The sequence below is a fragment of the Elephantulus edwardii genome, unplaced genomic scaffold (assembly GCF_000299155.1).
Source record: "Elephantulus edwardii isolate Elephantulus edwardi_28Jun2011 unplaced genomic scaffold, EleEdw1.0 scaffold00060, whole genome shotgun sequence".
NCBI lineage: Eukaryota > Metazoa > Chordata > Mammalia > Macroscelidea > Macroscelididae > Elephantulus > Elephantulus edwardii.
Genome location: NW_006399810.1, coordinates 270,607 through 293,037, shown reverse-complemented (window position 1 = coordinate 293,037; position 22,431 = coordinate 270,607). Strand labels below are relative to the sequence as shown.

Genomic DNA, 22,431 nt, shown 5'->3' with positions numbered 1-22,431 from the left:
AGTTGGACAATGACAGAAGAAGGATAAATGCCTTCGCGTTCTGGTGCTGGAGAAGAGTATTGAACATACCATGGACTGCCAAGAAAACAAATAGGTCTGTCTTGGAGAGGGTGAAACTAAGTCTCTCCTTGAAAGCTAGGATTTTGAAGCTCCGCCTCACTTACTTGGGGCACGTGGTGAGGAGAGATCGGTCTTTAGAGGACATCATATTTGGAAAGGTGGATGGACAGCACAGGAGAGTGAGACTCCAGATGAGACAGATTGATACAATAACTGGGACAATGGGGGTTGGTGTGTCAGAATTAATGAGACTGGCTCAGCACAGGGAAGAGCTGCTGTACATCACAGGCAACCCAATGGCAGGTTTGTTCTCCGAGAAAACACCAGATGGCAGATGCTGGTGCATCGGGGAGGTGGGGGGGACCTGGAGGCCCCGCGGCCCTGGGATGGGAGCCTTCCTGCAGTGGTTTTCATGGAGGCTTTGGTAGCAGTCTGCAGGGTCAGGGACGGGGCCGTGGAGCTCGAGGAGGCAAAGCCGAGGACGAGGAGTGGCTCCCTGTCACCAAACTGGGCCGTCTGGTCAAAGATAGGAAGATCACATCCTTGGAGATTTATCTCTTCTCACTGCCCATCAAGGAGTCTGAGATCATTGACTTTTTCCTGGGAATGTCCCTCAAGAATGAGGTCTCGAAAATCATGCCTGTGCAGAAGCAAACACGTGCTGGCTAGTAGACCAGGTTCAAGGCCTTTGTCACCATTGGAGACTATAATAGCCATGTAGGTTTGGGCATCAAGTGCTCCATGGAGGTGGCTACTGCCATCTGTGGGGCCATTGTTTTGGCCAAGCTCTCCATTGTCCCTGTGCGGCGTGGCTACTTGGGAAACAAGATTGGCAAGCCCCACACTGTACTCTGCAAGGTGACTGGGCCCTGTGGCTCTGTGTTGGTGCATCTGATCCCTGCCCCACGAAGCACTGGAATCGTCTCGGCCCCTGTGCCCAGGAAGCTGCTGCTGATGGCTGGAATTGATGACTGCTACACCTCAGCCAGGGGCTGCACAGACACCCTGGGCACCTTTGCCAAGGCCACCTTTGATGCCATCTCCAAGACCTATAGCTCCTTGACCCCCGATCTCTGGAGAGAGACTGTGTTCACCAAGTCTCTCTACCAGGAATTCGTTGACCATTTTGTAAAGACTCACACTAGAGTCTGTGTGCAGAGGACCCAGGCTCCAGCTGTGGCCACCACATAGTGGATTTTGTATATCAAATAAAGTGAATTAAGTTCCAAAAGAAGAAAATAAAAAACCAAAAACATACTAAGACAGGTTTGGAAGCAGGAGTGGCATCCACTTCCTAAACAAACAACATGCCTCCGGAAACTCTATGAACTTTGATAAATGTCGATAGTTGTAGAGGGGCTTCAGGCCTTTTGTTCATAGGGTTGCTATGAGTCATGCTCGACTCAAAGGCAATCAACAACAATATATATCTATATAACTATATAGATAGATATAACTAGATCGATATAACTATGTGTATATATATAACTATATAAAACTATGTAACTATATATATAAAACAAAACACCTGAAGCCTTTCTATAACTATTGTTGTTTATCCAAGTTCATAGAGTTTCCAGAGGCATGTGGTTTAGGAAGTGCATGCTACTCCTGCTTCCAAACCTCAGTCAATCTAGGAGCTCCACCAAACACTGCCCATGATGGGTAGCCAGTTATGGTGTTGACACATCTATGGCACAAGTTGTTCATCACAGTAACTCCAAGTTACTTCAGTAGATCAAGTAGAAAGACCATTGCTGTATGACTTGAAAGTATGTTCATCCCAAAATCAATTAACATTTGGTCCTTGGGCTGTAGGCCCTTGGTCCCTACTGCACTTTTAAATTTCAGCACACCCAAATGCAGGTAACTATGAGCCAGAGACCCACAATTCATCTGGCAAGTCAAATCCACTGACACCCACTTGGAGATGAAAATAAAGCCAAAAGAACCCCAAACGTTCTTTGCGTGACCCTCAGCAAGACACAAGAAGCCATCATCCAGCATAAAACCAATTCACAATAGCCATCAGCCTACAGACGTAGCCGAGCAGTAATTGATAAAATCATTACTCCTGCATGCTGTGTAGTATTCCATCATGTGAATGTACCATACTTTCTCAATCCATTTGATGATACTTTGAAATCTGGACTGTTTGTTTCTATGTTCTTGCAATGGTGAATTATGCTGCTATGAACACTGGAATCTCAGTCTCTGTTTGTACCTCCAGGCAGTGGAATGTCTGGGTCATATGGAATTTCTATGTCCAGAAAGACAGTACTATTTTATAATCCCCCAACAATATGTAAGAGTTCCTTTCTCACATCCTCTCCCACTTTTATTACTTGCTGTCCTGTTAAACTTTGCCACTGCTTCTTGGGTAAGATGGTATCTCATCATGGTTTTGATTTGTATCTCTCTTATTGCCAGTGATTTTGAGCATTTCTTCATGTGTCTGTTGGCCATTCAAATATCATCTTCTGTGAAAAGTCTTTCTGTGTCTTTTGCTCATTTTGTAATTGGGTTATCAGTCTTTTTCTTGTGGAGGCCCAGGAGTATTCTATAAACTTTCATTATGAGACTCTGAGATGTCTGAGATGGTATTGCCAAATGTTGGTTCCCAGTCAGTAGATTTTCTTTTTACCTTGTTGGTAAAAGTTTTTGATGCACACAGGAATTTCATCTTCAGAAGGTCGCGTGCATTAATTTTATCCTCTTCATATTCTGCATTTCTGGCTGTATTTGAGTCTCTTTATATCATAAACTAGGCCATCTAAGCATGATCCCAGTTTGTCTCTTACAAAATTTAGGGTTTTGGGTTTTAGTCCCAGGTCTCTGATCCGCTTTGAGGTGATCTTTATCTATGGTATGAGATGTGAATCCTATTTCAGCTTTCTGCAGTTATTGTGTTGTTGTTATGTGCCATCTAGTTGCTTGTGCCTCATAGCGACTCTATGTACAAGTGTCCTACACCCTGCTCTATCCTGTGCCAACCTCACTGTCTCTGACACACCTACTCCCTTTGGCCCAGTCACTGAATCTGTCCATCTTATCGTCCCTTCACCCTCCCAAACATGATGTCACTCTCCAAGGACTGGTCCCTCCTTGAAACATGCCCCAAGTATGTTAGATGAAGCTTCAGAATCCCTACCTTCAGGGACCAGCCTGGTTTTACCCTCTCCCGGACACCCAGTTTTGCCAGCACCATTTGTTGAAGAGGTTGTCATTTCTCCATTTGATAGCTTTTTTTTCCTTGTTGGATATCAATTGACCCTAGATAGATAGGTCCGTTTCTAGGTTTTCAATTCTGTTCGATTGTTCTGTGTGCCTGTCATAGTACCAGTACCATGATGTTTTGGTTACTACTGCTGTATAGTAGGCACTGAGGTCAGAGAGTGTTGCCTCCCACTTCATTGCTGTTTTTTAGAAGTGTTTTGCTTATTTGGTGGGGGGGTGGGGGGGTGTCTCTTTACCCTCCAAATAAACTTGACAATTTCCCTTTCGATCTCCTTGAAAAATGAATTTGTGTGTGTGTGTAGATAGATAGATAGATATAGATGTTGTTATGTGCCATCGAGTCCCTTGCGACTCATAGCGACCCTATGTACAACAGCCCTAAACTCCGCTCTGTCCTGTGCCAATCGTACTATCTCTGACACTCCCATCCCGATTACCCCAGTCACTGAATCAATCCACCTCATAGAGGGCCTTCTCCTGCACTGTCCCTCCATCCTCCCAAACATGATGTCCTTCTCCAAGGACCGGTCTCTCCTCACAACATGTCCAAAGTATGTTAGACGGAGCCTCAGAATCCTTGCCTCCAAGGAGCCACCCAGTTTAACCCTTTCCAAGGTAAATCTGCTTGTTTTCCTAGCAGTCCATGGTATTCTCAATACTCTTCTCCAGCACCACAGCTCAAAGGCATCAATTCTCCTTCTATCCTCCTTGGTCATTGTCCAACTCTCTGATGCATAACAAGTGATTGCAAAGACCATGGCCTGTATCAGACGCACCTTAGTCTCCAGAGAGACACCATTGCTCTTCAGTACTTTGGAGAGGTCCCTAAACAGCAGACTTTCCCATGGCAATGCGCCTTTTAATTTCCTGGCTGCTAGTGCCAAGACTGTTGACTGTAGAGCCAAGCAAACTAAAGCTGTGTACAATCTCAATCTCTTCACCGTCCATCCTAATGCTGCCAATTGGTCCAGTGGTGAGAATCTTTGTCTTCTTGACATTGAGCCTCAATCCATATTGTAGGCTGCAGTCCTTGACCCTCTGCAGCAGGTGCTTCAGGTCCTCTTCAGTTTCAGCAAGCAGGGTTGTATCATCTGCATAACGCTGATTATTGATAAATCGTCCACCAATCTTGACCCCACATTTCTCCTCATAGAGCCCAGCCTCCCGGATAATCTGTTCTGCATATAGGTTGAAAAGATATGGAGATAGGATGCATCCCTGGCGTACATCCTTCCCAATTTTGAACCATGCAGTGTTCCCTTGCTCTGTTCTGACGACTGCCTCCTGGTCCAAGTATAGGTTTCGCATTAGAACGATCAAGTGTTCTGGGATTCCCATTCTTCTCAGAGTCAGCCATAGATATAGATACATAGATGATATATAGATATATAGATATAAGGATTGTGTTGAACATATAGATTGCTATTGGTAAGATTGTCATTTTCACAATATTGAGTCTTTCCATCCATTTCTTTAGCTCTTTTATCGTGTCTTGCAGAAATATTCTGTAGTTTCATTTGTAAGGTCCTTTGTGTCTCTAGTTAGGTTCACTTCCAAGTATCTCAATTTGTGATTGGTTACTGGAAATGGTATTACTTTCTTGGTTTCTTTCTCTGAGTTATCTTTGTTACATTAGAGGAATCCCTTTGATCTTTGGATATTGATCTTATATCCTGCCACTCTATTAAATTGGTCTACTAGCTCTACCAGTTTTTTGTTAAGTCCTTGGAGTGTTCTGTGTACACTATCATATCATCTCATCATATCATATCATATATCATCTGCATATAGTGATAGTTTAACCATCTCTTTGCCGATCTGGATGCCTTTTATTTCCTTCTTTTGTCATATTACCCTAGCAAGCAATTCCAATACAATACTGAACAGAAGTGGTGTCAGTGGGCTCTGATCACAAGAAACATGCTTTTAATCTTTCTCTATTGAGAATGATGTTGGCTCCTGATTTTGCATATATACTTTTATCTATGTTGAGGGAATTCTCTTCAATTACAATTTTGCTGAGTTTCTTTATGAGGTGTTAGATTTTGTCAGATGCCTTTTATGCATTAATTTCTGAGATTATATGGTTCTTGTTATTTGCCTTTTTAATGTGGTGAATAATGCTGATTGTTTTTCTTATGTTGAATCATCCTTGCAGACTTCTTATGAAACCAAATTGGTCATGATGAATTATTTTTATAATGTGCTTTTGGATTCTATTGGCTAGTATTTTGTTACAGATTTTTTGCATCAATATTCATGAGAGATGTTGGTCTGTAGTTTTCTTTCTTGGTAATATCTTTGCCTGGTTTGGTATTAGGATTAAGCTTGCTTCATAGACTGACTCTGGTAGTATTCCTTCTTTTTCCATTTTTTAAAAACTAATTTAAGTAGAATTGGTGCTAAATTCTCTCAGAATGTTTGGTAGAGTTCAGCTGTGAAGCCATCTGGTCCAGGACTTTTCTCATGGGAAGTCTTTTTATGGCCTTTTTAATTTCTTCTTTCTTGATGGGTCTTTTAAAATGTTCTGTATGTATCCTTGTACCATGTGTTTCAAGGAATTTGTCTGTTTCCTCCAGATTTTCAAATTTATCAGAGTATAATTTTTTATTTTTTTCATGTTATTGATTTAATTTCACCTGTTTGTATTGTGATGCCACCTCTGTCATTTCTTAATCATGTTATCTGTGTCTTCTCTTTTTTCCCCTTTTGTTAAGTTTGCCAGTGATTTGTCAATTTTATTGACCTTTTAAAAAAAACTAGCTCCTGATGGTTTCAATTGTTTTTCTGTTTCTTGTCCTTAAATTTCTTTTCTTCTGGAGACTATAGGACTAGATTGTTGTTCTTTTTCTATTTGATGAAAGTTTTGAGTTAGGTCATTGATTTTTCTTCTTCCTTCCTTTTTTTGTGTGTACCTATTGCTGTTAACTACCCCCTGCAGACTGCCTTAGCTGCAAGGTTTGGTAAGTTTTATTTCCATTGTCATTTGTTTCCAGGAACTTTTTAAAATTTCATTCTTTATTTCTTTTTCAACCCCATCATGTTCTAGCAGAGTTATTCAGTTTCCACATGGGTTGTTTTGTAAGCTTTACTCTCCTGTGGTTAATTTCCAGTTTTAGGTCACTGTGGTCTGAGAAGATATTTTGTATTATTTCAATATTTTTTTAATTTGTTGACGTTTGCTTTGTGTCTTAAGTGATTGACTCTGGGAAATGTACCAAGTACACTTGAGAAAAAAGTAAATGGAGTTTTTGTTGGGTGTAGTACCCTGAATACATCCACAAGTAGAGTTGGCTGATTGTATAGTTTAGATCGTCTGCGTCTTTGTTGAATTTCTTTTGAGTTGACCTCTTGTTTGGTGATAGTGGTGTGTTGAAGTCTCCTACCACTATTGTGGTGTTGTCTGTTTCTTTCTTCAATTTTGTTAACCATTGTTTTATGTATTTTGCACGTCTATAATTTAGTGTGTAGATGTAGACCAAGGTTATGTCTTCTTGGTGTACTGTACCTTTAATAGTATGTAATGGCCTCCCTTATCTTTTATGATGTTTTCCATTCTGAAATCTATTTTATCATAGATTAGTATTGCTACTCCTGATTTTTTAATGTTGCCATTTGCTTGGTATACTTTTTTTCTAGTCTTTGATTTTGAGTCTGTCTTTTTTTCTTTTTTTTAGATGTGTGTCTTGTGGACAACGTATTGATGGGCTTTCTATTTTTATACATTTTGCTACTCTTTTTTCTTCGTCTCTTAATTGGTGCTTTTAGTCCATTCATATTAAGTATGATTATTGTCAGGCCAGGTTTTAGTTTTGCCATTTTGCTGTGTTTCTCTTTCTATTGTTTCCTGTTACTGTGATCCCTGCACTTTTCTTGGTCATCTCCATGTGAAGGACTTCACTTAAAATGTTTTGTAGTTTTAGTCTTGTTTTAACAAATTTCTTAAGTTCCTTCTTTTCTGCAAAGAAATCTAATTTCTCCATCATATTTGATGGGGAACTTTGCTGGGTATAGTATCCTTGGCTGGCAATTGTTTTCTTTCCACTTTCTGTATATGCCATCCCATTGTCTTCTAGCTTGCATGGTTTCTGCTGAGAAGTCAGAATTTAATCTAATTGTTTCCCCTTTGTAGATGACTCTGTTTTTCTTGCACTGCTTTTAGTTTTCTATCGTTTTAATTTTGGAAAATTTGACTATGATTTGTCTTGATGTTTTTCTTTTGGGGTCTAGTCTATTTGGTGCTTGCTGTGCTTTTTTTAAATTGCTGAATAGTGACTTTATTATATACATAAAGTGATTGTACAGTGAATTATTAATGGATTTACATTAAGCCAATGTCAGGTAGCAAACAAGAGACAGTAAGTTAGTATTTCACTTCACAACAGCATTCTTATTTGAAGCATTATAGAAATTATCCTTTCATTTAATCTCCACCCATACGCCCTTCACATTTGGAAGTCTTTTGCATCTGCTTTAATGAGTAGTTGATGTTAATAAGTCTAATAAGGATAGTCTAACTGTAACAGAGACTTACAGTTTCAGATTTGTTTTTTGTTTTGTTTTGTTTTGTTTTTAGGAGGTTTTACACTTAGGGCTAGAATCTTCCCAAGTTCATTGGAAAGAGTAATCTTGCCTTAATGTACTTTAGTTGTTAAACAACAGAGCCAGCAAAAAGTTTAAATATATTACATTAATATCAGTGCTTATGTAATCTCTAAAGACAGGAAATTTAAATAATGTAAACTTTTAACAATGGTTCACTAGTAGCATGGGACATTATATGGATAAGACCTATCAAATAAGCAAGTGATGTAAAAATTAGAATGTAGTAATAAATCTAATTTGATATTTGCATTTATAAATTATAGCTGTAATATTTTTTAAGTGACTCAAACACTGATTCTCAATTTCTCATTTTAAAAGTGAATGCATCTTTTACTAAAGATCCTACATATATTAATTCACAAACTATAAGCATTTCTTTGTATATTTGTATATTAAATATTCATTCCTCTTGCCCAAGGAAACTCTTGCTTCTTGTGCTTCTTGAATGTGGATTTCTCCATACTTCAAAATACAAACATTTTTTAAGTTGTGTTTGTCCTTACTGTAAATGCCAAGTCTTTGTCTCTGAAAAGACTCGTAAGCACTCTCTCCCTCCTGGCCAATAGACACTGTCCTAAGCAGGCTATGCCGTGGCATGTTTGCAGGAACATGCAGAGCAAGTGCTTGACTTTATCTCTCCTAGTCTCCTCACACTCTTCTCTTTCACCCAGAGCACTCTTTCTGCAGACCTCTTGTCTCCCTGTCGACGGTTCCAGACAACCATACAGTGTTGAATCACCAAGTGGTACAGAAGGGAGGCTAGATTCCTGGGATTGATTCAGGGTGCAGCCATTTCAGAAATGAAATTGACAGGCCAGGCAGATGTCAAGCAGTCTTTCTTCTCAGTATTACCAAAAATATCAAATAACATTATATTGTATACTTTATCACTTCTATTTCTAATTAACAAAATGAGAGTAGAATTTTATTTTCATTTCTGACATTGTAGATTGGATCCTTGCAGTCAGGTTGTTGGGTAGCCTGATTGTAAGTGCAGCCAACGGGTGTGCTGTGGTCTGAGGGAGACAGACTCAAGGTCGAGCTGGCCCCCAGGAGCACCAGTTCCCAGCATCTCCAGGGCAGGGAGGTCCCAGACTGTGACCACGTGGAATGGCCTTCAGTAGAACCCACAGTCAGCTTGCTGCTTGGGACCTGGCTGGTTTTTTTACTCAAAGTTATCTCATCTTAAAACCCGATTAAAGGCTAACAGCAAACAAATTCTTGTTGAGCCCATTTTAAGATGCCTTTACTAAAAATCCCTTTTGGATTATTAGCTGGAATGTCATATAATTTCCTTTTCCTGAGAGTAACATTCTTGGTGATTGCTACTGGAAGGAATTACAAGTCTCACCCCCTATAAGAAGCTCTGTTCAGCCTCCTGTGGTGATAATGTGGCACTAAGGCGAATTTCTGAATTTCTACCTTAGGCTTTTTAAAAATTTCACCCCTACTTCTAAATCCTTGCCTGTTTTCTTTCACCTTCCACATGAACTAGAAACACTGTACGGGGTGACTAATTCAGGTCTAAGGTGATCCTCTGTAGGAGGGTTAGTTTAGGGGCTACAGTATGTGATCAAACTTTTCTTCAAGATGACAATATCTCTTTGAGTATTTTTAAACCTTCTTTTGTTATTGTATTTTGAGTTATTTTGTGTTTTTATGTTCTGTATATCCAGTGGCCAGGCATGTGTTGTCAAGACTTTCTATATACTCTTTCCTCACTTACTGACATAGCGACCAACTTACTGACATAAGCATCAAAGACGAGGTGCTGATACCAAAGTCTGCACTTCGTGAAAATGGAGGCTGACCATGTCATTACATAACTGCCAAACCACTGAGGGTCATGGTCCACCAGCTGACTTAGGACCTTAACTATCAATGTCAGCTGTGCTCTTCCCTTCTAGTTCAGCATTCATTACTACCAGATACACAACATTTATATATAAAATAATAGGAGACTGTGTGTGTGTGTGTGTGTGTGTGTGTGTATGTTACCGTAGTTCTGAATGTTGGGTGTCAGATAATGAGATCTGATAAGTCAAGAGTTGTTCTTAGGAGCCATTGATTCTCCCACAGTACAGAGTGATGCTGTGAAACCTTGCCCCATTCTACACAATTCTCATGATCTCCACCATATCAAAGGCTGGTGTTGCAGTCACTGTCAGTCTGTCGTGTTGAGGGCCTTCCTCTCTTTCACTAACACTCTGCTTTTCCCAATGTGATGACTTTTTCAAGGACTTGCCAGCTCCTGACAACATGCCCAGAGTCTGTGAAATGAAGTCTCACCATCTTTGTCCGTAAGGAACACACTGGTTGCGCTTCCTCCAAAGATAGGTTTGTTTGTTGTTTTGGCAGTCTGTGGGATATTCAATACTGTAAGACCCCAATTAGGATAGCTTCTAAAATGTGACCGTTTTCTATCTTTTAACAGTTTTCTGTCATATCCAAATCTATAGATCTGGGTTTTATTGTTACAGTGAAATGATTTTATTTTGGTTTTTTAAGGCCATCTGTAGATACTAGGGAGTTTTGATGGTACAGTCTACAGAGAGTGGCACTGCGGCCTGAAGCCACCGTTCTCTGGAAGTCTGACTCCTGGCTCCTCTGAGGGACAACAATGGACAGTCTCTTCCTGTGTGACTTGCAGCTTTGGAAAACTACTAAGGGTCAGCTGAGTCAGAACAGAAGAGAGAGGGGTCTGCTAACCATTTATGAAATCATATAGATCACAGGGTAACTTGAACAAATTGTTATCCAAAGGGGCGGAAATCCAATGGAAGAAAGTTTAAAGGAGACACATTCTGCCTCGGTAGATGTAGTTAACGACTGTTTGAGTACCCTCTGTCAAAGTTGACTGTACCGCAGGAGTTGCTGTGACTTAGGTGAAAGGTTTTAGAGTCAGTGGCTTTCGGGGTCCCTTTATAAAGTCCTGGTGGTGTAGTAGGTTGTGTTCTGAGCTGTTAAACAAAAGGCTGGTGGTTCAAATGAATCTACCAGCCATTTCACAGGAGAAATATGAGGCACTCTGCACCTGTTGGACTTACAGTTTTGGAAACCTGAATATAGGACCACCATGAGTCAGACTCAGTGAGAGGGGTTAAGGATCTCTAAAACTCAGTGTACCTTTTCCTAGGCTTTCAGTAGGTGGAGACAAGAGGCTGATTCATGTGTAGAGAGCACCTGCCTTGGACCAAGCTCCTCTCTCTTAACCCTCCTTAGGGCACATCGGTTTGTTGTTGATAGGCACCACTGAGTTGATTCCAGCTCAGAGAGCCTGTGTACAACAGAACAAACACTGCCCTGTGTCATCCTCCCACTTGTTGCAATGCTTGAACCTATCACTGCAACCACTGTTAATCTATTTGTGTAGGGTCTTCTGCTTTTTCACTGACCCCGTACTTTACCAAGTATGATGTCCTTCTCCACGGACTGGTAGATATCTCCCGACAACGTGCCCAAAGTATGTAAGACAGTCTCCCCACCCTCCCTTCTAAGGAGCATTCAAGTTGTCTGTTTTTCCAGGATGGAATTGTTCATTCTTCTGCAAGTCCATTGCTTATATCATTTTTCTTTGCCAGCATCGTAATTCAAAACATTGAGTTCATTCAAAACCCAATTTAAAATGTTAAGTTGTGCACACCTATGTTTATTGTTGTGTTGTTCACAATAGCAAAGAGATGGAAACAACCCAAGTGCCTATCAACAAATGAATGGATAGAGAAGCACTGAAAAACAGTTAGTAAAATCTGATACAGAATGGGTGACCCTGGAGGACATTATGCTGAATGAAATATCTCAGTCACAAAAGGACACATACTACATAATTGCCACTGTTATGAAACAGGACTGAAATGGAGGTTGGGGGGAAACTAAGAAAAGAGGGGATAAATAATGTACACTACATTGAAACAGATAAGGGAAAGAACTGTTTGAAAGGAATATATGATTAAGTGTTATTTGCATGACAACAGTCCAGAATAAGAGGAGCACAGCAAAGTGGACTGGTGTGGGGGGAGGACTGGTAGGCAGGAAAATGTGCAACAATAAATGAATGGAGATCCAAGTTCTCTGTAAACTTTTGTTAATTAAAATTTCGGTAAGAAAGTTAAGTTGGCAATTATTTACCCCACTCTACAAATGAAACAACTGAGATTCAGAGAGGTTAAGTAGTGCAGCTGGAGAAGGAGGTGAGGATTCAGACACCAGGTCCACTTGACTCTAAGCACCAGAACTGGTGCTAGCAAGACCTAAGGCCTGGCTTTCTTGGGTTTACCCAAACCAGGTCAAACATCATCACCCAGAAGGGAAGAATTTGGAACTTTGAGTAATTATAGAATTTAACAATAGGTGGCAGCACATACTCATAACACTTCTGAATGATGCTGCTGTTAAATAAGTAGGGTTTTTTTCTGGCCTCCAAATTGTTTTAGATTTTTTTTTTTAATTAAAAACCTCTTTTATAACAGTAACAGGGAGAATAATGCAACAATGAATGAATGGAAATCCAAAGTCACTGTAAACTTTCATTAACATAAAATTAAAAACCACTGTGTTAAATAAGTCACTTGAAGAATTTCTATAAAGCACCCCCACCTACAGAAAAAAACCTTAAAAGTCAGATAACAGATAAGTTACTTTTTGCCATTTTCTAATTGTCAAAGTAACATCAAGTAAACTCAGTCTCAGCTCTCAGTAGATAAACCTTGTTTGATCTCTTGTCCAGGAACTTCCTTTTGCCTTTTTTTTTTTTTTTAATTTTATTCTTTATTTACAGGGCACTGGGGCTATCAGAGATACTAAGAAAATGAGAGATACTAAGAAAATGACTTTAAAAGAGAGAAAGGAAAGCTCTTTCTTGCCAAGCAGTACTGACATTTATTCCAGTTTCAAAGAATACAAAGCGTCTGGCTGAGTGTGCGCAGACACACAGCCGGGTCACCCTTTGTGACTGCATTCCCAGCAGCAGCACTGCTGGAGGTTTAGGTTTGCACAAACATAACGAGCTCCCTGGAGGTCTCTCTCTAATGGTCTCCATGCTACCATCGAGACCATACTCTTCTAAATTCATTTCTCTAGGTTGAACTGCTGTAGTGTTATAAATGAGCTTCCTGTGTTCACTTTTAGCAAGTGCCCTGAATGAAGATTTCTTTCAGATGACCCTGTGTGTCTGTCTGGGGGAAAGAATGAAAGAGGCAGTCTTTTTCTATGAAGCAGTAGTCCTGAGCTGTTGGCTGTAGTCAAGCTTCTTTAAATTGTCATCCAGTACAGGACACTACATGACAGCTAGTCAGCCTTCTGTGGCCAAGACTCCTCTCATCCGCAATAGGAAAACAATCTCAGTGGATCAACATGTTTTCATTTTGTGTTTGGTGTGTTCTGGGTGCCATAGTGAATGTCCTTGGATATTTTTCACTTATTATTAGGAAAATAGGATTTTGTGTTTCTTGCTGTATCCCATGGAGTCAGTTCAAACTCCTGAAGATCCTGTAGACAGAACAGAACTGTCCCGTGAAGTTCCAAGGGTAACATACAGGCACAAATTGTCACGTCTCCTCCTGCAGACTGACTGGGAGTTTCAAATTACTGACCTTTCAGTTAGCAGAGGAACATTAGGAGATCTAATAATAGTTGTCATTTATACGTTGGGAGTAAGAGTGATCACTCACTCCTTGTATGCCAAAAATATGTATGCTACTTTTTATTAGCAAATTCAGACTGTGCTGTGTGTTACTGGCAAATAGCGAATAGCCAGGGACTTCATAGCATAGTCCGTAAGGTGTTGTGCTGTTAACTCAGGAGAAAGATGGGCATTCTCCTCTCATTAGGTGGGCAGCCTCAAAACCCCAGTGGAGGGTGGCCGTGAACTGGAAGGGGCTTGACAAGGGTGCTGGAAGTGGAGTGAGTGTTCTGTTTCTTTCTGCCCAGACTACAGAGTGGGATGAACCTGCAGATCTGCTTCGTCAATGACAGTGGCAGCGATAAGGACAGCGATGCTGACGACAGTAAGACTGAAACCAGCTTGGACACGCCCCTGTCGCCCATGGTGAGTGGAGGCAGGCCCTGCATTGAAGTGTAGTATCTTCTCTGTGCTTATTCAGTACTAAACATTGCAGAGATTGAGAAGTGTTTCTTGAAACACCATTGGCCCTAATATTTGACTGCAAAAATCGAATTACACACTATAACACAACACATCCCAACTTTTATGATGCATTAAGAAACATAAGATTGATTAAAGTTAACTTAAGCTGCTTTCTCAGTAAACAATAAGAGAAATCAGATGTACCTTTTAAAAATGTACACGGGGGAAAGATGCTGAAAGCCTTCCTTTCCCCATTGGACGGAGCACCGTGAGAAGTGGCAGGCTGTGCGAAGGCTACGCACTGTGGCCAGCAGAATTTTGTGCGTAAGTCACCTCGTGGTCCACCCTTTGGTGCATGTCATAAAAGTTGGCTTAATTAAATATCACGGACAGTTTTTCCTGGGATTGTTTGAGATTTATCTATTGCCTTTCTCATGGAAGACCATCCAACAGGACCTATAGTGGGTACCCAAGCCCTGTCTCCTGTGATGCCCCACACTGACTTAATCTGTGCTTGCTGTTTTGAGTGTCTGGTCACCTCAGGAAAGTTTTGAGGCCCAAGAATCAAATGCTTCAAGTTTATCATAAGTACATTTTTTCTGTTATTAATTATGTGGCTGAATGTCTGCATATACCGAGATCTGAGTCTGTTGTTAGATAAAACACCTCTTTTCTGTTATTTGTGACTCCTAGCAGCAGTGGGTGCACTCGGCTGCCGGGAGGGGGTTTGTGGGGAGTACACAGTCACCATCTGCAAAGAGCAGAAGCCTGGCCTGGCAAGCTCAGGGCTGTTCTTTTTCCTTTCACAGAGCAAACAGAGTTCTTCCTACTCTGATAGAGACACTACTGAAGAGGAATCCGAGTCCCTGGATGACATGGATTTCCTCACCAGGCAAAAGAAGTTGCAAGCTGAAGCCAAAATGGCCCTCGCCATGGCCAAACCGATGGCCAAAATGCAAGTGGAGGTGGAAAAGCAGAACAGGAAAAAGTCTCCCGTGGCCGACCTAGTAAGCAGCCGTGGCCGAGAGGCCGAAACGGAGTCTGAGGTTGCTAGTCATTGAGGTGGCCCCTGTCCTTCCCCAGAATGATGCAAACTTGGATTTCTTGGAGGCAGTTTTTTTAAAAAGTACTGCCATTGAGAAATAATTACGTTTGTTTCTTTTTTCCTTTTCTAATGTCTCACTGAACTTTACAAAACTACTGATTTCATAAAATTAAACAGTTCTTGATTCATGTCTGCAGTTTCTCACAGGTGACATTAGTGAATATTCTCATTTCTTTACTGCAGTCTTAGTTTAAGAACCTTTTGACAGTGACAGATTCACTGTTTTGAGAACCCTCACTCTTCCCTTTCCATTAGACAATACAGAATGTGATGCTTAAGAAGCTTGGACTCGGGAGTTCTTAAGTTCTAACTCTGCCCCTGACTTGCCATAGAGTCCCAGCAAAGTTATGGAACTCTCCGTTTTCTCATCCATAAAACGGGGTCATGATACCTGTGTCAGCACAGTCTGATGAGGTCAAGTGTAAGAAGCTCCCAGCATGGCACTCCAGCATAGTGCAAACTGGTGACGAGGAGCTGACTCCATTCCCATGATGTTGTTATTCTTGGAGCTCGCAGTTGTCACAGCTTGTGTGGAAGATCAGTCAGACAGTTTTTGACTCTGATGTGTGTATGTAGGGCCCTGCATTGGGAATGTCACAGACTGAGGAATCTGTTAAGCACAAAACCAGAATTGAAGCCACTGAATAAGTTGTCTTTTAATTAAGGTCTTACCTTTGGGATCCATGCTGCTTGGTTTTGCATATAACTCCATCTCTTACTCTTTGTGTCTTCAGCTGCCACACATGCCTCATATAAGTGAATGCTTGATGAAAAGAAGTTTAAAACCCACTGACCTGAGAGACATGACTATTGGGCAGCTACAAGTGATAGTCAATGATCTGCACTCCCAGATAGAAAGTAAGTGCACAGTGGGCGTGGCCTGGGATGCTGAGTGTGAAATGTCTCAGAGTTCATGGCGAAGTTCCTTCCCTTATGGAGCGTTTCATCGGGTGCACCTTCCATGCCCACGCTGGAAAGAAGAGAACCATGGGATTCTCTAGGGGGCGGGGGTGGGGTGGTTTGTTTGTCTTTCTTTTTAAACTATAAAGTGTCCAGAAGCTGTCAAAATTTTTCACATCTCAAAATGGTATCAGATACTTTACGTCTTGCCTTTGGCCCTCACCCTTAGCAGTGTCTGGCATCTTTGGCACTGATATCAGTGTGTGGAATGGAAATTCACCATATACACATCATCTCTTATGCAGCTGAGCTCTGGACTTCACTTGGTTATAAATTCATTTTAGGCATCATCGTCATCCAAGAAAATTTTACTTTCTTGCGTGTAACTCCACATTTATTGGCCAGTATGTGAAAATTATAGGAAAACAAAGCATAGTCCTTTTTTTTCTAGAATAAAAAAGCACCTCTAACCAGACATGCCCAGAGGTGGGCTGAGTGACGCTCGTCAGAGGTGATGGTCACACGGAGAATGGACAGTTATTTGGTCCCATGAAAGGCAAACAATGCGGCTAAACCAGTTGCCATCAAGTCAGCTCACACTCATGACAGTGCCGTATGTGTCAGGGTGGAACTCTGCGCAGCAGGGTTCCTAGGACAAGTTTTATCAGGCCTTTGTTCTGAGGCACCTCTGGATGGACCTGAACTCCAAGCCTTCAGTTAGTCAGGCATATGAGGCTCACCACATGTTTACTCCAGACGCTGTGGTTAGGCTGGGGGAATTGGTGGTACCTCCAGCCTCTTGAATATATGATTCTATAAAGTTGTGTAGACTTAGAGCTTAGGAGTCTAGTGGCATAGTACATTATGTGTTATACTGCTAGCCAGGAAAGTCTCCTTTCCTAAATATTTACAGCCTTGGGAACCCAGTGGAGTCAGAAGCAACTTCATGGCAGTAAATTCAGAGCAGCCTGAGAGAGATGTTGACCAGATCAGTCAAGCCCATCTTGAGGATGAAAGATCAGACTCACCAGTATCCTAGGATAATGCTTTTCCTGCTTAGGGGCCTCTTTCAGTAGGCCTTATGGGAAGACTTTGAACATCCCAGCAGTGGTTATGTTAATTTAGTAGCATCAATAACAAAAAACCCCACCCCATCCTTTAGAGGTACATATTGAAGCACATAGATGAAATACTATGATGTCTGTAAGTTGTTTTATGATAACATATTGGGAGGAGAGAGATGAATTAAGATTGAACATGACTTGATAGTTACTGAAGCTAATTGAAGACTCGGGTGTTCATGAAACTGCCCTTTTCTGTATGAGTTTTAAAAAATGTTCATAATAAAAAGTTTAAAATGTGATATATGAAAAAATAAATTCCTTTATATTGAAACTGCCATTTACTGAATGCTAGTAGAGAACTCTGGTGCCCCAGGGGCAAGAAGCTGTCTTACACTCCCAAAGGTACACAGTTCAAATCCACCAGCTGCTCCACAGGAGAAAGTTGGGTAATCTCCTACCATGTGATTCACTGTATTACCATCAACTGCATTTCAGAACTCGCTGGAGGGTCAGCTATAGGTTGGTCCTGACTCAGTGGTACCTGTCAGCAACAGTAGCTAAGTGGTAAGGAATTACGCTGCCAACACAGAGGTGTGTGGTTTGAATCCACCAGCTGCTATGGGAGATAGATAGGCAGTCGTCTGTCCTGTATTTTACTGCCTCTGAAAATCCACTAGGCGGCCAACTATGGATTTGTTCCAACTCACCAGAACAAAATAACAGAACAGTAAGGGAGGGAACTCTGGTGGCCTAGTGGTAAGAAGCTGTGCTGCAATCCCAAGGCCACACGGTTTGAAGCCACTAGCTACACTGTGGGAGAAGAATGGCAGTGTCATCCCGTCGGATTTACTGCATCTGAAAACCTGTGAAAAGATCAGCTGTGAGCTAGTTCTGACCGAATGACACACAAAAATAGTATAAAAGGAAGCCACTAGGAAAAATTGAACTGAATCTATTTGGTGCCATGTTAATATACTTTATGGCTTAGAGATCAAGGAAGTTCAGTATTTTAATTAAGAATCCATAGAATAGAAAAGTCATATCTTTTTAAAAATTCTGTAACAGCATTTTTATTTTACTTGAGAATAAATTACAAAGTTTTTAAGAAGTCCTAGTGACACAGTGATTAAAGTGTTTACCTGCTAACCAAAAGGGGACCGGTTTGAACCCAGTAGCTGCTCTGAGAAAGACGATGTGACGGTCGGCCTTAGTAAGAAAGCCTTGCAAACCCTATGGGCAAGTTCTACCCTACCTTACAGACGAGCGTTCAAGAATTTAAAGACTTGCTGGTATCTTCTTCCTTCTTGTTGTTGTTGTTATGTGCCGTCGAGTCGCTTGCGACTCATAGCAACCCTATGTACAACAGCCATAAACCCTGCTCTGTCCTGTGCCAATCACACTGTCTCTGACACTCCCATTCCGATTACCCCAGTCACTGAATCAATCCATCTCATAGAGGGCCTTCCCCTCCTGCGCTGTCCCTCTACCCTACCAAGCATGATGTCCTTCTCCAAGGACCGGTCTCTCCTCACAACATGTCCAAAGTATGTTAGACAGAGCCTCAGAATCCTTGCCTCCAAGGAGCCACCCGATTTAACCCTTTCCAGGACAAATCTGTTTGTTTTCCTAGCAGTCCATGGTATTCTCAATACTCTTCTCCAGCACCACAGCTCAAAGGCATCAATTCTCTTTCTATCCTCCCTAGTCATTGTCCAACTCTCTGATTCATAACAAGTGATTGTGAAGACTATGGCCTGTATCAAACACACCTTAGTCTCCAGAGAGACACCATTGCTCTTCAGTACTTTGGAGAGGTCCATAACAGCAGACTTTCCCATGGCAATGCGCCTTTTAATATCCTGGCTACTGGTGCCAAGAGTGTTGACTGTGGAGCCAAGCAAACTAAAGCTGTGTACAATCTCAGTCTCTTCACCATCCATCCTGATGCTGCCAATTGGTCCAGTGGTGAGAATCTTTGTCTTCTTGACATTGAGCCTCAATCCATATTGTAGGCTGCAGTCCTTGACTCTCTGCAGCAGGCGCTCCAGGTCCTCTTCAGTTTCAGCAAGCAGGGTTGTGTCATCTGCATAACGCAGATTGTTGATAGATCTTCCACCAATCTTGACCCCACATTTCTACTCTTAGAGCCCAGCCTCCCAGATAATCTGTTCTGCATATAGGTTGAAAAGGTACTAAAATTGTCATCTTGCCCTGCTCAAGAGCAGGTAAAATTTTAGACCCCTATGTGTGATTTTTGTTTCCTCTCTTTTTTTAAAATTGAAAACTGAACTAATGGTATATGGACACTTCACTTGAAGTCTGATTCTGAAGGCATTTCTAGAGGAGCCAAAGACTTCAGTGTTCACATTTCTTTAAAATAAAGTCCCACTTTTTCTAACAAACTACTTTTCACCACAGAGCTCTGCTGACCTAGTGGCCAGGGAATTGTGTCCTTAACCCAAAGGATGTGATCAGATCAGGAGAATGATGGGCCGTCTCCTCACACGTGATTCCAGCCTCTGAAAACTTGCAGGAGGGTCTGCTAGGAGTTGCCTCTGACTCCAGGGCAATGAGTTGAGCTTGTTGATGTTTCTAACAACTGCCTCAATCCCACTCTGTGTGATAATTAGTACTTGTAAATCCTTCCAGCTTCACTTTTTTCTTCCAGCACCTTCATAGTTAGGCAAACTTGTCATGTGCGGAGCTAATACAAGAAATCTCAATTTTGACAAAAATAACTTTCTGATTTGGCCCGTCAGTTCAAACTTGATGGTATAAACAACATAGTGACATTTAGCTGTTTGCATATTTTTTGTCTGTCTAACACATATACTCAGAGCAGGTGCCATCTAGTTGATTCTGACCTGTGAGGGTCCCCAGTGGTGCTCTATCCAGCTTTTCAAGGCCATGACCTTTTAGAAGCAGGTGCATCTGGGCAGGTTTGGACCTTGTGGTTCAAAGCTCAGCACTTATGTCCATACCACCCAGGGACTCCTGATGCTTCAGACCTGGTGCTGTTTTTTTGTGGTTTTAAATGTCTTTTTCATCACCCCAGGCTTGAATGAAGAGCTGGTCCAGCTGCTTCTCATCCGAGATGAACTTCACACAGAGCAAGACGCCATGCTGGTGGACATTGAAGACTTGACCAGGTCAGCACTCCTCTCCTTCTAACGGTCAAAGACAGGCTAGGAGGGTCTGGAATTCCAGAAACAAAACAAGAGCCAGCGCCAGGGAAACCCCATCTTCCTCCCTGGGTAACTCTCCAGCAGCTCTTCAGACAGAAGTGGCAAGAATTCCTCCTACTGAATACGCTGCTTCTTACTGCCGTCCTGCCTTATGATAAGCTGTCATGGCACAGGAACTTCTCATCCCTCCACGTAAGCCCATTCAGCAGCTTTAGTTTAAGAAGACTTATCCTGAAGTCCTGTCCCCAGGAACAGGGCCCAAGCTGTTCTGTTTGTGTGGGTACCACTGTACCCCAACTTTTGATCACTTCCGCTTTGCCTAGGAGGCAGGAACACTGGCACCTCAGCACTGGTGTCACCAGATTGTCCCCACCTTGTGCAAACTCCAGGATTGGGGCTCTAGATGCTTCTCATGAAGCGTCTTCTCTCCTGGGGGACAAGGAAACTAGGCTAATGCTGCAGAGAGAGTGCATTTCTTAGTGGTTTCTTCTGTGAAAAGCCTGTCACAGGAAGTACGCAAAGTGTAGGACATACTGTGAGCATTCCTGAAATTCTGTGCTGTTTTTCTCCTCCACTACCTTTTTTTAAGACAGCCCAGATGAAGTCTTTAAACCAGGAAGTGACAATTGCTATAAATCCCAGAAATAGTATTCAAAGAATACAGTGACCCCAAGAAAAGAAAAAGCATGGCTTGTCACAATAGCATAAGGGACTAACCACATGGTGTAGTGCATCCCAGGGAAGCTGGAAAACATATCTAGAGAGTCCTCCCAACACCTAAGAAAGGACCTCTCCTCTTTACATTGTGTCAATCTGGGTAAAAAATGTTTCTAATGATGCCAATTTTATTTTAAAATGTTCTTAGCAAAATAAATGCTACACTGTTACTGTTTAGGCTTTTTTTTTTTTTAACAAAAAACCAAACCTGTGCAGGAGAAAGATGAGCAATCTCCTCCAATACAATCACTGCCTCTGAAAACCTGCTGGAGGGTCAGCTATAGGTCGATTCGACTCACACAACAGCAACAGCAACAGGTGGCATTAGGGAGATCTGGTGGACTAGTGGGTAAGAAGTTGGGATCTCAACCCAAAGGAAGGTGGTTCAGAACCACCAGTCCTTTCTTAGGACTGTGGAGGATGCACAGGGGGGAAAGCTGGGTAATCTGTGCAGCCTGTGAAAACCGGCTGGAGGGTCAGCGATGAACCAGTTCTAACTCAGTGGCACACAGCAACCACATTATGGCTTTAGATAGTATATTACCTTTTCCGGTAACAAGGAACAAACAAACAAAAAACAGTAGCACTTTTCTTCTTACTTTTTTAGCATATTTGCCCACATCTGAACCATCACAGCAGTACTCAAATAAGAGTCTTGCCATCTACCGGTGTATCCCGGCACTACACCGATAACCACAAGAAGAATCCTGTTTTCATTAGTTAAGAAAGTTGCACATTAGAAAAAAAGAAATTTGCATGCTAGCTAAACTTACGAAACTGAGCAGGTGAAATACATAGCTAGGACCTTCATCTTCTGAAAATTGTATGACATCTTTTAAACTCTGTAGTTTGCCTGGGATCGCAGAGAGCTTTCCTCTGCCCCTCAGAATGTTTCTGGTTTTGCTCTCTGCAAGGAAGACACTGAGATTCTGAGGGTCTTGTCTTCTCTCAGTGTCAAGCTATGACTTAGGTTTCCAACATAGATTTATACCTCAGAGGATGTGATCATGGGACACAGAGCAGGCAAGACCATGTGTTTTAACCTTTTACATCCTAACTCATTGGCATGAAGTAACCTTTTACTTACCAAATTCATTGCCATGGAATCAGAACCAAATCATAACTGACTCTCCAGCAGGTTTTAAGAGGCAGTGATTGTATTGGAGGAGATTGCCCATCTTTCTTCTGAAGATCTGCTGGTGGATTCGAACCTCCAAAGAGGCACGCCCTGTGAGTTAGCACCACAACCCCTGCAGATCACGCCACTAGAGTCCCTTAAACCTTTTAAATTGGATCAATTAAATGGTAGCAATGAACAGGGTCACAGTATCCTTGTAAGACTTCTAATTGGTGAGAGAAGCCTCCACATCCATAATTGGTGTGGAAAAGTCACTTTGCTGCTGAAGAACCTGAGGCTGTTTAGAAGTCCTTAAAGGTCAGACAGGTGCCAGTGGCCTGAGAACACAGTGCTGG

At 41.8% G+C, this 22,431-nt stretch overlaps 1 protein-coding gene and 1 pseudogene across 7 annotated transcripts in view; both read left to right on the top strand.

Annotated features, from left to right (window-relative positions):
* The window catches only part of SCHIP1 (schwannomin interacting protein 1), a 1,325,222-nt gene that overhangs the window by 1,295,092 nt on the left and 7,699 nt on the right, over window positions 1–22,431 (top strand). For all 7 annotated transcript variants that reach the window (XM_006887636.1, XM_006887635.1, XM_006887641.1 and 4 more), the window contains 4 exons: window positions 13,831–13,948; window positions 14,797–14,994; window positions 15,827–15,950; window positions 20,112–20,205. In XM_006887636.1, coding sequence (XP_006887698.1) covers window positions 13,831–13,948; window positions 14,797–14,994; window positions 15,827–15,950; window positions 20,112–20,205 — 534 coding nt within the window. The remainder of the gene's footprint in view (window positions 1–13,830; window positions 13,949–14,796; window positions 14,995–15,826; window positions 15,951–20,111; window positions 20,206–22,431) is intronic.
* Window positions 388–1,251, top strand: LOC102848794 (annotated as a pseudogene).